The 15,718-nt window shown below is 35.0% G+C and overlaps 1 protein-coding gene across 1 annotated transcript in view; it reads left to right on the top strand.

Moving 5' to 3' along the window:
• The window catches only part of LOC138712073 (sodium-coupled monocarboxylate transporter 2-like), a 41,451-nt gene that overhangs the window by 16,047 nt on the left and 9,686 nt on the right, over positions 1–15,718 (top strand). The window contains exons 6-8 of the mRNA XM_069843461.1: positions 1,775–1,929; positions 2,358–2,498; positions 5,354–5,462. Coding sequence (XP_069699562.1) covers positions 1,775–1,929; positions 2,358–2,498; positions 5,354–5,462 — 405 coding nt within the window. The remainder of the gene's footprint in view (positions 1–1,774; positions 1,930–2,357; positions 2,499–5,353; positions 5,463–15,718) is intronic.

Genomic DNA, 15,718 nt, shown 5'->3' on the forward strand with positions numbered 1-15,718 from the left:
TGGGTGGTCTAAAGCAGGGGTCGTCAGCACAGAGCACGCTAGGACTAGCCTCTCTTACCCGCGGAAAACGCAGTGCACTATAGTGCTCTCGTAGCTGCTAGCGGGTTTGCTCTCTATCTCTCCCTGTTGCACGACGGTGCGCAAGGGACGGCACCGCGTACCCATTGCACATTTCAGCGAGTGCTGACGACCACTGGCCTAAAGCATTCTACCCTCGCCCAAATTCAAGCAATGCGTGGAATGAGACCTCTGCAATTGGTTGAATAGAAATTATTATACGTCTCTCCTCCTCTGCCAGCAATGTTTACGTCGTCTTTCAGATTTTATGGAACGTAGTACAGATGCTGAAATAAAATTATACACGAGCTTATTCATAGCACAATCTTTTGCATCATGAAGATGTGTGCATTTTCTCATCCACAAATGTATTCAAAAGGAGTTCCTAGATTTTGTGACTTGAGAGTGACAGTACCCTTCATGTGAGCGCACAACCAAATGTCAACTGGTGTCAGTCGGGCGAACGCGACGGTCGTGAAACAGGTCCGTTATGTCCAATCCATCAGCAGAGATACGCTTCCCCTATTGTTCCAGATTACTGTCTCTCATAGTTGCATTAGAAGCGTGTAATGCGTCTCCTATGGGTCTAATGATGTTTGACAACAATTTCAGTTCTCACTACGACCGTCAAGCTATGTTGTCATATCTCGATGACGAAAGTGGTTCGACTATAGACTTGTTTTGCAGTGTAGAATACCCTTGATCTTTAATGTACATAATTACAGATCACACAGTATAACTATCACTGAACCAGACATTTCATATACACAAGTTATTATAAGGAAACAACAGATAAGTTTTCCAGAAAAAAAAAAAACTCACGAAATTCCAGCATTCTGGGATTGCCAATGGCAGCGAAATCCCAAAATTCCCCCATATGTTAGGATCACTAAATTCGCAATGTCAATGAATTTGAGAAACGAGGGGGGGAGGGAAGTTTCTTATTCCATTTTCGCTCGTTCTTTCGAATCCAGTGAAAGTTTTCCACTTTTGCTAATGTCTACGTATAGACCTATACGTATATATTTATATCTTAAATGGATTTTTAATGTTTGAAACGATAATAACTATCATTAATGTTGCATACTTAATTTCCCCTACGTTTGAAAATTCACGAGTTGACAATACTGAGTACTTTCCCTCCCTCTGTCTCTTCATGTGGTTAAGCCATCACTATTACCAGAGTGGAGCGTGAAGTGTGATCTTTTGCCAGAAAATTTATAAGAGAAATTTGGTGTTGTATTGTAATCAGTGTAAATTCGAGCCAATGTAAGAGCTTTTGTTATCTTCACGTAAAAAATTGGTTCGGTAAGGTTTTCATGATGCTGTGAAAATGATAAATTATGCAGATTCATTTATTTTCTTTGGCAGTATAATATTAGTATTCTTACTAATGTTTAAGACTTATTTTCTAAATGATGAAGTAAACCTGTTTCAAACGATTTAGAAACGAAGACATTGTAACAATTAAATATTTATTTCATATTTCCATATTGTACCAAAATAAATATCATATTATGGCAAATTTCCGGCAAATTTCTCTTCATATTGTGCCGGTCTCTAATGATGATAATTACAAATTAACTTTCCAAAAATAGGTCATATTCACAAATGCCATTTAACACAAATTCATGAGGTATTATCTATCTTTGTATAGCCTAGGTCTATGTGTGGTTCTACATTGAAAGTATACAAATCTTTCGTTTTCAATTTCCAGGGCGGTATCAAGGCTGTGGTGTGGACGGACTTCCTGCAAGGGGTGATCATGGTGGTGGCCAGCATAGTCGTCATCACCCTGGGGCTCATTCACGTCGGTGGATTCGGAATAGTCTGGCAGAGGAGTCTCGAGGGAGAACGAATAAAAGTCTTCGAGTATGTATTTTGATGATCGTTACTGACTGAAAACATTAAGTTTTTGGCGATATATCAAGGAATTCAATGTCCGGACTACGGGAATATTATTCTCAAATTTTAATTAACTTAAGAATTATTTTGCCTTTCTTCGACTTTCACGTTAATGTTTTATAGCTATCTCTTGTACAATATTATTTATCTAAGAAAGAAGCAGGTTCTCAAAAAAAAATACATTTATACTATTTTATTCATATAGGAAAACACACAGGTTCAGGAAAAATATATAGGCCTACATAATTACAGTATTAATAACAACGCCTTATATATATATATATATATATATATATATATATATATATTCTTTTTTTGACAACAGCAGGTTAAACTAAACATGTCCATGACACTCTTTCTATTGTTTAATTTGACAAAACTCTTTGATTTTTCAGGATGAACCCATCGCCATACGAGAGAATGAATTTCTGGAGCATTGTAATTGGGGGTATAAGTGGCGCACTTTCGGCCCTCTCTGTGAACCAGGCTATGGTGCAGAGATTCCTCTCTCTTCCATCATTTAGTAAAGCGCAAAAGTACGTTTAGCTACTACGATGAATTTCAGTTATTCACAGAAAACAATAATAATAGGGTTAATCGCCTGAAAACAAATATTCTACGATAACTTCTCCTTGAATACTGCGGACCAGTGGTTGCGTGCAAAAATAACTGTCAAAATAAACCATAAAATACTTAGTAAGGAATTAATAGGCCTTATATGTTCCTAGCATAAGCAGTCCTGATACGTTATACCTTACACTAAATTGAGGTGTGCTGGTGTAGTATAAGCCAAAATATGACTACAGATTACCCATAAAAAGGACTACCAAGGACCATAAATGCTCAATTTAATTATGACTGGTTGCTGTCCGCAGTTCCATCCTTACTCATGTGTAAGGAAACATTTTAACTGAAGTTAAATTCAACTCCTCGAATTTTAAATCAATTACTCTATATGCTGTGTTCTAAGTTATCAGTCATGACAGTAAATTGTCTCTGTTAGGTCTAAGTGAACTCAGTACGATACCCCACATGCGTAAAAAAACACTGCGTATGACACAAGCATAGGCCTACCAAAATAGCCACAGGCTTTGTGGAAACAAGTATAGAGAGAGTTCAATTAAGAAGTGTTCCAACCTCGAAGTAGATGATTAAAATCAATATTGATATGACAGGTGATCATGGACTTTAATCATATACACGTAGGTACGTGAATTTTGTCAGATGACACGAAGAATTCATAGCCGTCTGATGAAAAATTTGAAACCATCAGATTATTTTTCTGAAAGATAGGTATTTATGGAGATTAATTATTGTATATAATTTGTGTTTTTAATACTGGTGTCATCGGAGAATGTTGGAGATTAATTGTACTCTTGGCGGAGATTAATGGAAATTTTGAAAAAGTATTATTTCAGTATGAATATTACTTTCCAAATAATTAACATTAAGGGGAGAGGATGGCATTTTTAAAACTTTGTACCTATTTGATGTAAAATATTAATTTTTTGTATGTAGAGAGCTCATAGCTGTGAAAACACAACCAAATAAAAATATTTTGGAAAAAAAATATTTGGGGGCCCAAATTTGAAAAAAAATACCCAATGCAGGATTGTACTAAAACCGATATATGTTATGTTTTATTTAACGACGCTCGCAACTGCAAAACCGATATATCTAAACCGTTTTTAAAGATAGATTCAAATTGTTTTTTGCATTGTATTTGAAAAAGTATGTTATACAAACTGTCTGTAACAGAATTTTGATATTAGTCCCTACGTTTGTAAAGTAAACAATTAAAATTAATTTAATAACAATTTTCTGATTTCCTTACTTGCAAACAAACAGACGTATTTTTTAAATGAAATCAATTAACAACATTCTGTTACAGAGAAAAGTTTCCTAATAGTCTAAAGAATGTGTGTTCTAAATTTCATGCATGTATCTGTAACAATTCAGAAACTATATCCATTTTTGTCTGGCAATGTAGCAAAACAAATGAAGTTACTAGAAACCGAAAAAAGCTGGCGTGTGATTAAAAATTCATAGCGCAAGAAGTTTAAAAATGATGTCTCAACATCCGATAAGGGCACAAATACCCACAAAATGTTATGCAATGCATTCCACACATATCAAAGGGTATTTTACAGAAAAAAAAAATGTTTTTGACAATTTAATTAACCGAAACAACAATACAAGTGGGCGAGTGATTTAAAAATCCATAACGCAGGAAGTTTAAAAATGGCGACTCATCCGATAAGGGCACAAATGCCCACAAAATGTTATGCTATGCATTTCACACATATCACACAGTATTTTAAAGATTTTTTTTTTAAATTTACTAATTTTTCACCAAAAATACCATCCTCTCCCTTTAAGGTTCGTTGGATTCTGGTAAAGGTGCGGTATGGCCAATAGACAATATTTGTTGGATTGAGACTGTATTTAACACACATTCATCAAAAACGAAAAAAACTTGCAGCCCTCAAATGAACACTTTCAAATTACTAGTAAAATGTAGAATTCTCCGTCTTTTGAGTTCACTAAAGTTATCAAAACACCTGGAATACCATGTAATATAGCCTACTTGGATATATAACAAATGCAAGTGAAAAAGGCCCAAAAAAGAAACTCAGAATATGAAATTCGTTATAAAACGACGCAATAGTATTAATAATTCGCGAATGTGTTCATATTTCGCTAATAGAACTCTATTTCGCGATTTGTCACGATTGTTTTATCCGAATATTTTATTAATCAGATTCACTTGATTCGTAAAGATTAGTAAAAATCTATTGTATATCTATTATGTCGTGATTTTCGCGATCTCCATAAATACCCAGCCCTGGATATATGGATGATTTTTAGATAAACTAATGTCTGGTACTTCAAAGTGGTCAGTCATAGGACTACTGTTTCATAGTTAGGATAATATATCAAAATTGACATGGAATATATTAAAAACTTTTGGTAATCGCCACCATACTGAGGAAATAATTATCACAGATATCAATAATGGTTTTTTGAGTATTTAGAATAATCATATTTATTTTAAATCTTAATATTTTTATTATTTCAATTTATTATATACATTTTATTTGTTATATTTATATGAAATTTAATAACATGTAGTTTGATTAGATTTTTATGGGCGTTATTCAAAATGTTTTCCTTCAAAAGAAGTTTGCTAACAATTTCAGAAATTCGTACATCACTTTAAAATTTTCAAAACCGAAAAATTTCAGTTTTCTGATCTCATTTTTTTTTTCACAAAAAAATACACTTATCAAAAATAACTCAACCACCCATGAGGAAATAACTCAGAAGTATATTTAATAATTTTGTAATTATAATTCACACCACGTTTCAGAATTTCACTTCTTTATTTCAGATCACTTGTGTTCCTGGGGGTTGGCATCATTGTCATAAAATGCATCACCTGCTTCATGGGACTCACAATTTTTGCCACTTACTACGGCTGTGACCCCCTCAAGGCAAAGGTAATAACAACAATAAAAGCAATTATAATAGTAAAATAATAATAATAATAATAATAATAATAATAATAATAATAATAGCACAATGTGGGACTTACTTCACCGGCCCTGGCCGAGGGGAACATCGAGAGGGGAGCTGGGAGTGGGGATGTAGTAGAACTGATAAGAGGTGTTGACAGGCTAAAGGTCTGACCATTCAGCTACCGCAGGGGTTAATACATGTATAGTGATTCTTTAACGTTTTATGAAGCTTGTACATTGGACAATATCAGTTCGGAAGCTGGTGAATAAGCGCGAGGTTTCAAGTACCTTTGGAGTGAGTAAGATTGATACCTTCCTTTTGCATTCTTCACAGGGCAGGTGAGGTGAGTCCCGTATAATACAATTATAGGTATCGCAATATCTTGGATACATCTTAGGTCATTAAATAAACAGAGTGAAATCAGAAGAATTTATAAGTAGGCTTACTTATTATTACAATCCTGTACCTTTTGCCACTGCAACATAACACAAATCTTCCTTATTCACAGAGTGTCCCATCTCATTTATTAAATTAAAAATTGAAGATCTGGTTACTTCTACGTAGAATTCACATTGGACTGTGACAAAAGTGCGGTTAAGAGAAAGTAAAGCTTTGCTCAAGTGCACCAGTGAATGACATGCAAAGTGTACTTTCCAAGTTCTGTTAAATAACCCGTAACGCGAAAACTCATGAAGAGCCAAGACCGAACAGTCGGATGCTGACCTAATGTTTGCATGCTTCAACAGATGTGAACGATCATCGAAGTAGAAAGGAGCTACCTTGTGCTTAGCACAATGACCCCCCCTCCAGCCGTTGTGGATTGTTTTCGTAACCGGATTTCACTACCTAACATAGCTCTCCCAAATTCATCACGGTACTGAGTGGGCACCACTGGTCCCATACACTGGCCAATATTTCATAAGAAAATTCCTTCTCCAGAACTTAAAGCAGTGAGCATTCCGTAACGCAAGCCATAGGCATGATATCTTAAACCGGGTATGCCAACCGGGACAACTCTAGCCTTCAAACGAGGTGCGACAGTGAAGTAGAATATCTTTTATGCGTTTGCCTGCATTATATTCTGAGATTCAACGTTACTGTTGCAACTATTTTGAAGGCTAGATTTGCTCCGCTGGGAATGCCAGCCTTGGACTATGACGCTACAGCGCGGGACCAAAGCTTTATTAGCATGCAATTTATGTCTGGTCATTGCAAATTTTGAGATTATTTTGAGGGTTTAAAAATTATGACTGGAGAAGAATCCAGATGTGTGGGGCTATGCAGTCTGTTGAACATAGGCCTACTGTTTGATTACCCTGTGTATTTCATATAAAAACAAGATCTTAGTGTATAATAAATGCTGTAAATGCCATCATCATCTTTGAACTATCTAGAGAAGCCTTTTCAATCTGTGTTCCGCGAGGAAATGAAAATAACATAGGTTTCCATAGCAAAAACTGGAAAAGCAAAAGCAAAAAGAGTAGTAAAAAAGAGAGTCCATAAGAGTCAACATTCAGTAAATAGGATTCCTCCTAAAACCTTCAAAATTCTCCCTGGTTGGGAACCACTGATGTAGAGTATGTGAGTTTACCGCAGGATTTTAAATTACACCTTTATTGTGCCACATGTTTAAAAAAGGTTTTAAAATGCTGATGTAGAGTTTTGCCGAAAATCATTATTGCAAATTATCAACAAAGTGGTGTAAAAATTTTCACCTCTTTTATTTTAAAATTAACTTTTGAATTTATATGCATTATTTGTTTTGGCTTTGTGAAATAATGACTAATGTTGCTAATATATGTTGCAAAATATGTTACATAACCCATTATATTATTTTATGTAACAGGCTTTTTTTTCTTTAGTTCATAGAATCTTAATATATAAAAGTGAATGTGGGTATGTATGTATGTTCTCTATACAAATCTACACGCTTTGACCGATATGTGCCAAAGTTTGCACATTTAACCTTTATAACCAGGAGAAAAGCATAAGCTGTATTAAAATTGTGCAAATGGACGTTAAGTTAATTAAAAAATAAAAATAAATACGCTCAAACATTCATGTATAATACTAAAGTGCAATCTTCCGTAGTGTTTTTTATTATTGTCTGTTGTATTCAACATCGACTTTCACGAGGCCATGGAAATTATAACACGAAATTAAATAACATTGTTGATACACACCATGAAGGCTAAAACTAGATAATTCGTGCAATAAGTATCTTTTCGCAGTCCAGGATCGTAGTATGAATTTCTCTATGCAGTTGTAGATAGTGAGCAGAATGTGTTTTATCCAGCTGAATTCTAGAATTCTTTCAAACTACAAGGATTGCTACCACATAATTTACTTAATATTGAATAACCAGAAGCACTATTGCGAAATATTGACCCATCAAAACTATGCACCAACATGAATTGATGTGAAGAACTCATGCGAAACGTAATAGAAGTCGCAATATTAACTGGAAACACGAAAGGAGAAGATGTTTTTATCTCACGTATTGCTATGATATCCTTTCGATTTTAAGCAACTGCAATTTCAGTGCGACTAGCATTTGTAATGACCACATTAAAATGAAGCTCAAGGACAGTAGCTCAAAGTTGCAGACATTGACTTAAAAACTGCGTGTATTTCACATCCTCGACTATATTTTATACAAAGGAGTGGAAAAAAAAAAAAAAGATTTTACACATATCAAAAAGCAATTCAATGATATTTCTGTCATGTTGCTAATGTAGTAGATAGATAGATGGATTTATTGAGTAATATTATACATAGGTACAGATTTTATATTATCATAATTTTCTCTAAAATCCAATTCACGTGTCTTCTGACCGTACGTGCTTTGTACGTAAAACAAGTGCTGCGTTGTAGGTTTCACCCCTCTCACTTATGATTATATCCAACTACTCTCTAAAAGAACACACACATTAAAATGAAAATGGCACAACAAAACAAATTATATAACATATCCTAACCTAAAACCGACATAAAAGTGTAAAATTGGGTAGATACCATTAGGCCTATACCTTCGTCAGTTCGTGTCGCAAACTTCAACACCTGAAGTTCTAATCTGTCTCGCCTTAAGAGGAACAATCAAATCTTTTGTCCGTATTCTCTATTCCCCATGAGGTCAAGACATACAAGCGAACTCCTATGCTTACTTAGCATCGAGGATGGTAGATATTTTCTCCGTACATGTTCCAGTTCGACACACTGCACAGTGGACAACAAAGGCGCTCTCCTTCTTCGTTGACAGTTTGTAGTATGTGAATGTACGTAAGCCGACTGAAAATAACACTGTATTAATTCTAAAATATAAGTCTCTCAAAATATTGTTTTCAGACGCTAAATAACCTAAGATGTTGATAAAGCGTCGTAAAATAACCTACTAAAAATATTCACGTTCACGTCCGAAAATATGTTATTGCGAGTTTCTATCTGTATAATCATTTTGCAATTGTAATATGTTATGCGTTGTGGAAATAACAATCTCTTAATTTCTAAAATACCGTTAAGCCTATACATCTCTCAGAATATTAGACTTTATGCAAAAAAATGACTTATTGTAAGTTTATATTGTATCTGTATTCTGTGTATAAAATAAGAATTAATATAATATGTTCTGAAGTTGTGAGGTATAGTTTTCCAAGTCATATTAAAAAAAAAACTGGGTGTGATATAAGTGGGTGCACAGCGGTCAAGGGGTAAAAAAATCTTCCAAAATAAATAAATAAAATTATATATGTAGGCCTACATATTGATTGATTTGATGCTGAAACTGATCAGAAAAAGAAAAGGAATCATATTTTCTCTGGGTTTTACTTTGTTCCTTGTTTGATTTTTCTATTATTTTACTTGTATTTCTGGCGGTGTGGAAGAGAAGGCCTAATGGCCGTAACTACACAGGAATAAGTAAATAAATAAAAGCAATAAATATATAAATTTAAAAAAACCACTGAACGATAGGCACATGATGACATGTTTTCTTTTCGGTACCTCACTGAGTTAACGCTGGCAGGCATTTCGCTAAGGAGTTCATCAATTCATGTAAGTAACGTTAAGTAAAGATTAATCTTACCCTAATAAAGACAATTCGTTTTGGTTGTCTATAGTTAGGTTTCCGAGATTTCCGAAAATGTAATAACCAGTTCCGCCCCTGAGCACGAGTTTTTCCGCCCCTGAGCACGAGTTCTGCTCTTTCAGGGGCGAGCTAAAGTTTTTCTGTATATATTATATTTTATGTTACAATTATCAGCAAAATAATGAATAAATAAATAAATAATAAATTAATTAATTAATTAAAAATAGAAGGAGAAAGGAAAACCCGTGCAGCGCTGGGTGTTTTCAACTAGTAGATAATAATATGAAGTTAATGAAATAGTACCGGTAGCTATAATTTAAAGATATTTTACAAGAGTTCTATTCTGTAATACTCTAATATAACAGGGTTTATATTGGTTATAAAACATATAATACTCATTTCTTTCTAAAAAGTAGTTTGAAAGTGATTTTTGTAAATAATTTTGTCTCTTTGATTTTTGCCGTTTTTACGGATCAATATACATCGTTTGGAGTCTTTCTTCATAAATATTCTTTATACTGTGAAAAAGCAACGAAAAAATATCATTCAGAGTTGGCTATCAAGGCCGAGTCTCACAGTGACAGAACCGTCTCGGGTGAGGAACTAGGATTATTACGCCAATGTGATTGCTGAAGGGGGGGGGGGGGAGTCGCGGACGTAGGGGGGGGAGTCGCGGACGAAGGGGGGGAGTCGCGGACGAAGGGGGGGAGTCGCGGACGTAGGGGGGGGAGTCGCGGACGAAGGGGGGGAGTCGCGGACGTAGGGGGGGAGTCGCGGAGGTAGGGGGGAGTCGCGAAGTGGGGGGGAGTTGTGGGCAAGGAGAGGGAGTTGGGGTCAGGGAGGGGGGAATTGCGGGTAGGGATTTATTTTGGAATTTTGAAGGGAAGAGTCGCAATGGGGAGTAGGGGGCAGTCGTGGAGGGAGTGTTTACGTAAGGGAAGAGTCGAAATGGGGAGTAGGGGGGGGAGTCGTGGAGGGAGTGTTTACGTAAGGGAAGAGTCGCAATGGGGAGTGGAGGGGAGTCGTGGGGGCAGTGTTTACGTTTTGACACACTAGGCTCACATGCGATACTCCTCTGACAATTTTTACACATTATAATTCTTGTTTATATAGTAATGTTAGGCAACGCGTAGCATATGCAAGAGATAAAAATTATACAAGTGTTGAAAATTTTTGTTTTATGTACAATATACTTTTTTCATAGGGTTACGTAGCTTATATATTTCTCTACCAAATGATACCAACTTCAGTAATCTAACCATATAATCAAATATGGGGAACGATAACGGTCATACCATGTTGACAATACCAGTTCTCGTCCAATCATCGAAGTCACGCAACATTCGGCGTGGTCAGTACTTGAATGGGTGACCGCTTGGGAACACAATGTGCCGTTGGCGTACTTTTTAACCCGAATCACGTAAGTGAAGTGGATAGGCATTGCGCGCGCGCCCACACACACACATACTTCCACAATAGCCGAACAAATGGCGCCAATTCTGTTGTGTTTACGGTTCATCTATGGAATCGCCCGCTTAGGCCAGGAATACACGGACGCGCTGCGGCAGTAACGTGGCATTACATGTAACGCTCGGAGTAAATTGTGCAATCTCGACCAAGCGGTGCGCACGATACGAACCATCTGCTCCGCGCAAGCCTCGAACATCTTTCTAGTTCCATTCCATCTCGCACGATGCACGACCATGGAAAATGAGGAAGCTTTGCTAACTGCTATTTGCGCTTTGGTAGTATTATTATAGATACATTTTCAACAGAAAGAAACATAGGACTACTCGGATGATATCCACCAATTCTGGAGAATTATTGATGAAAATCGGACCAAACTTTAAAAAATCAGCCACCAACATGCGAGATCCAATCTCAAGTAAAACAGGACAATATTTATTGTACTAAACTCAATTTATCCTTGAAGAATGTTATTGTGTAATTAACAAAGTATGTAAAGTACTATTTTCGGTTGGTTGTATATGTCAATATTCCAGTGTAGCAGTGACTTTACTATTCTTGGTGACAAGGGATTCGTTTACAAGCCTTTAGTACCTTTTGCAATTTTCAAAATAGGCTATCGGAGAAATAATCTCAGAAGTTTGTCCAGCAATTGTCAGCACATTAAAGGAAAATATCAAGGTGAATTAAATCATAGTACCAATATAATGTGCTTCTTTAATGGGGATATTTTAATTACAATACAAATAATGAAATTTTGAGAGAATTGCAATTAAAACATTCGAAATATCACACCAAGAAAAATCAATAATATTTCGAAGTCGCATGTTAATAAAGAAACACGCACAATAAAACTACAAACATTTTCTTTTTTTCGAGTAATCAAAATTTGATTTGCCAAATTATATTTTTAATTTAAGTGTACAGTCAAAAGAAGTATTTTAAATCAGCGAAAGAAAATTATTTTAAAATAAAACATAGACATGCAAAATATATACAACAAATATTACAAAAATTGTTATTCAATTCATTAAAAATAATAATAGGGAAAAAAGCAGACGATATTAAACGTGCTGGTTTTGACTATCGTAGTAGCTTATGTGATGAACATTCTGAGGACTGAGTTTTGGTTGGATGATGTTGAAGAGAGCCAAGAGAGTTTGATTCAAATTCGGAAGTGACAGAGTGTAGTGTAGTAAGAATGGAATTGGAGGTTTTGTCATTCAAAGGTCGACTTAAGAAGACTCTTGAGGCGGAGGACGTTGTGGTGGTTCGGGAGCTGAACCATAGGACGTTGAGGGAGTAATTGGTTGAGTAGGTTGTCTAGAATAACCCATTTGGGAAGAAGACATCAAATGAAGGTGCAGATGAATGAAAACGTTGTTGTCCATAGTAAGTTGGCATTTCAAAGAAGTTTCGTTTTGCTTTCTTCTGAATGTCATAAATAGCTTGGTAAATCCCTTTCCTAGTAGTCGCACGATATGCTATCATTTTCGATGAAAGGAAAGCACAAAATGATGTGACTTCACATTGTTCAATAGTGATCTTTAACCTCCCAGAAGCCATCGGCGTGGTTCAGGCGGTAGCGCGTTTGCTTGTTGATCCGGATTCTCGCTTGGGCTGATTACCTGATTGTTTCTCCGAGGTTTTCCTCAATCGTAATACGAATGTCAGGTAATCTGTGGCGAATCCTCGGCCTCATTTCGTCAATTGCCAAGTCGCAATCACAAATTCCATCGACGCTAATTAACCTAGTAGTTGATAGAGCGACGTAAAACAACCAATTAAAACAATTAACGTCCCAACAGTGGCTTGCATAATTCCAACGGCGGTTGCCAGTAATTCTATACCTATCATCCTACATTTTCTCTCGTCTTAAAAGTGAATGTGGGTATGTATGTATGTATGTATGTGTGTATGTTCTCTATACAAATATACACGCTTTGACCGATATGTCCCAAAGTTTGCACATTTAACCTTCACAACCAGGAGAAAAGCACAGGCCACAATAAAATTGTGCAAATGGACGTTAAATTAATTAAAGTATAAAAATATAAATAAACTAGTGGCTTATGCAGCAAATGTTGCAAACTAAGTTCATTAGACGTTCAAATAAAAATTTTGCACACTTATTTTCAGTGAAGAATACCAGATATTTTGAAAGTTATTTGCTTCCATAATAATGAAACATCCCTTTGAATGTTTTTTTATGCCAAATACTTTTTCTTGGACCTATCCATCTTCAGTTTTTGAGTTTCAACGCGAAAACGCAAGTAACAATGTCAAGAAGATCAGTAGGGGCCGTATTCATAGACATTTTTAACGCGGGCTTCCGGTGCATGATCAGCGTTTTTGGTATTCATAAACCAGTGTTAGCGATAGGATATGATTTGAATTCTGTACTAGTAACCAGTGGATAGCCGGGGCTAACTTACTACGCTCGTAGCGCGTGCTGCGAAATGTCTATGAATATCACCCTAGGTTTTTAATGTGGGAGGAAAGCAATAACTATTTCAGATATTGTGGATTGTAGGTGGAAGTTAAAAAAAGTCAGGTTTCCTATACTTTAGAACAATAGTCATAGCATCTTGGTATAGCTGCTGCATGTAGAGCTTGAAATGTAGAGGATAAAATCATTTTATCGTGCTAAGAGATCTTGATGAAATGACCGGGAGACTACAAAATTTTGTAGGCCTCTTATTTTATCAGTAAGTAATACCTTTTGGTTTTTCCTTAGGAACTGTAATTTTTGCGCCCTCTCGAGCCAAAACTGAAGAGAATGACGTATATAAATATCTACACCACATTTCCATTAAGTATATGAAAAAGACCCAACCCCACTTGATTAATAACTATAAAAATATTTCATTTTAATAACAATATTAGGCCTATTATCTTACGTAAGTTTTATATGTATATATATATATATAATATAGCCGCCACTCAGTAAATTATAGAAATGAAGATCTAATTTACGAAATACTCTACATCTACTTACATAACCCCAAACGTTTCACTTTCATATCAATATAGCATTAATATGTATATTAATGAAAAATAGTCACATCATGGCATTAAGTATAATAATATTTCATTTCTAATGATAATAATGTCATCAAACCACTTCAAGTTTTGTAGATTTTAATATGCAATACACAGCTGTACTCAGAAAATTACACACCACAGAATCAAATCTATAAATTATTTTTAGTAAGTTAATTTTTAATAACCAAGTGAATTTGAGCTCTATGTCAGCAATCCTGCAGGCCATGGCCTTCGTGAAATAGCCTATTGTTTATTGTAGTGTGTATTTTGTTTTATTCTGAAATGCATTTAATTGTCAAAACTCACGAAAGATGGATTTTGGAAAATAGGAATATTATGTAGGAAAACTAACGCTTCACTGAAAGTTACTAATTTTCTGAAAATCCATGGATCTCAAGCTTCAAAATGACGGGTCATCCATTAAAATCCGTTCAGCCGTTTTCCCGTAATTTCCATTACCAGATCAAATTACATACAGTATATTAATAGATAGATTAAATTTTCATGTGTCATATTAAAATGAAAAATCTTCTACAGTCAATTATTGTTCTTTATTATTGTCTGTTGTATTCAACATCGACTTTCACGAGGTCATGGAAATTATAGCACGAAATTAAATTACATTGTTGATACATCATGAAGGCTAAAATCTAGAAGACAATTAATACAATAGGTATATTTACACAGTCCAGGACCGTATTTTGAATTTCTCGATGCAGTTGTACATAGTGAGCAGGTTGTGTTTATCCAACTGAATTTTTTGAAACCATAAGGATTGGTATCACATAACTGAATACTTAATTTTGAATCACCAATAGTATTATTGCGAAAAAAATTGACCCACCAAAATTATGCAATGGATTGAGAATTAATGAGAAAAAAACTCATGAAAAACGTAATAGAAGTGACAATATTAACTCTCAAAACGAAAGAAGATGTTTTTATCCCATGTATTCCTATGATATCCACTAAAATGCCTTTCGATTTTAAGCAACTGCAATTTCAGTGCGACTAGCATTTGTAATGTTCATCTATTAGAATGGAGCTCAAGGATATTCGCTCAAAGTTGCAAACATTAACTAAAAAACTGCGTGTTTTTCACATTCTCAACTATATTTTATACAAAGGTGTGAAAAAAAAATTACACAAAAAAAGCACTTCAATGATACTTTTGTCATGTTGCTATTGTAATATGTGACTGTACGTAAGCCCACTGAAAATAACACTGTATTAATTCTAAAATATACGTAGGCTATTGTTATTCATGTCCAAAAATTTATTACTGCGAATTTCTATCAGTATAATCACTTTGCCAATGTAGTATGTTATGCGTTGTGGAAAGAACAATCTCTTAATTTCTAAAATACTGGCATACCTCACAGCATATTAGTCTTTACGTATGTTAAAAAATGACTTATTGTGAGTTTATATTGTATATGTATTATGTGTATAAAATAATATAATTAATATGTTCTGAATTTGTGACATACAATTTCTCGAGTCATAATTAAAAAAAAAACTGGGTATTATATAAGCGGGCGTACAGCGATCAAGGGGTAAAAAAATCTTCCAATATAAATTAAACTATATATGTATATATTCATTATTCGGTACGACCGATACAGAAAGAAATTTTGGCTC

Source organism: Periplaneta americana, chromosome 13 (genome assembly GCF_040183065.1).
Source record: "Periplaneta americana isolate PAMFEO1 chromosome 13, P.americana_PAMFEO1_priV1, whole genome shotgun sequence".
Lineage (NCBI taxonomy): Eukaryota > Metazoa > Arthropoda > Insecta > Blattodea > Blattidae > Periplaneta > Periplaneta americana.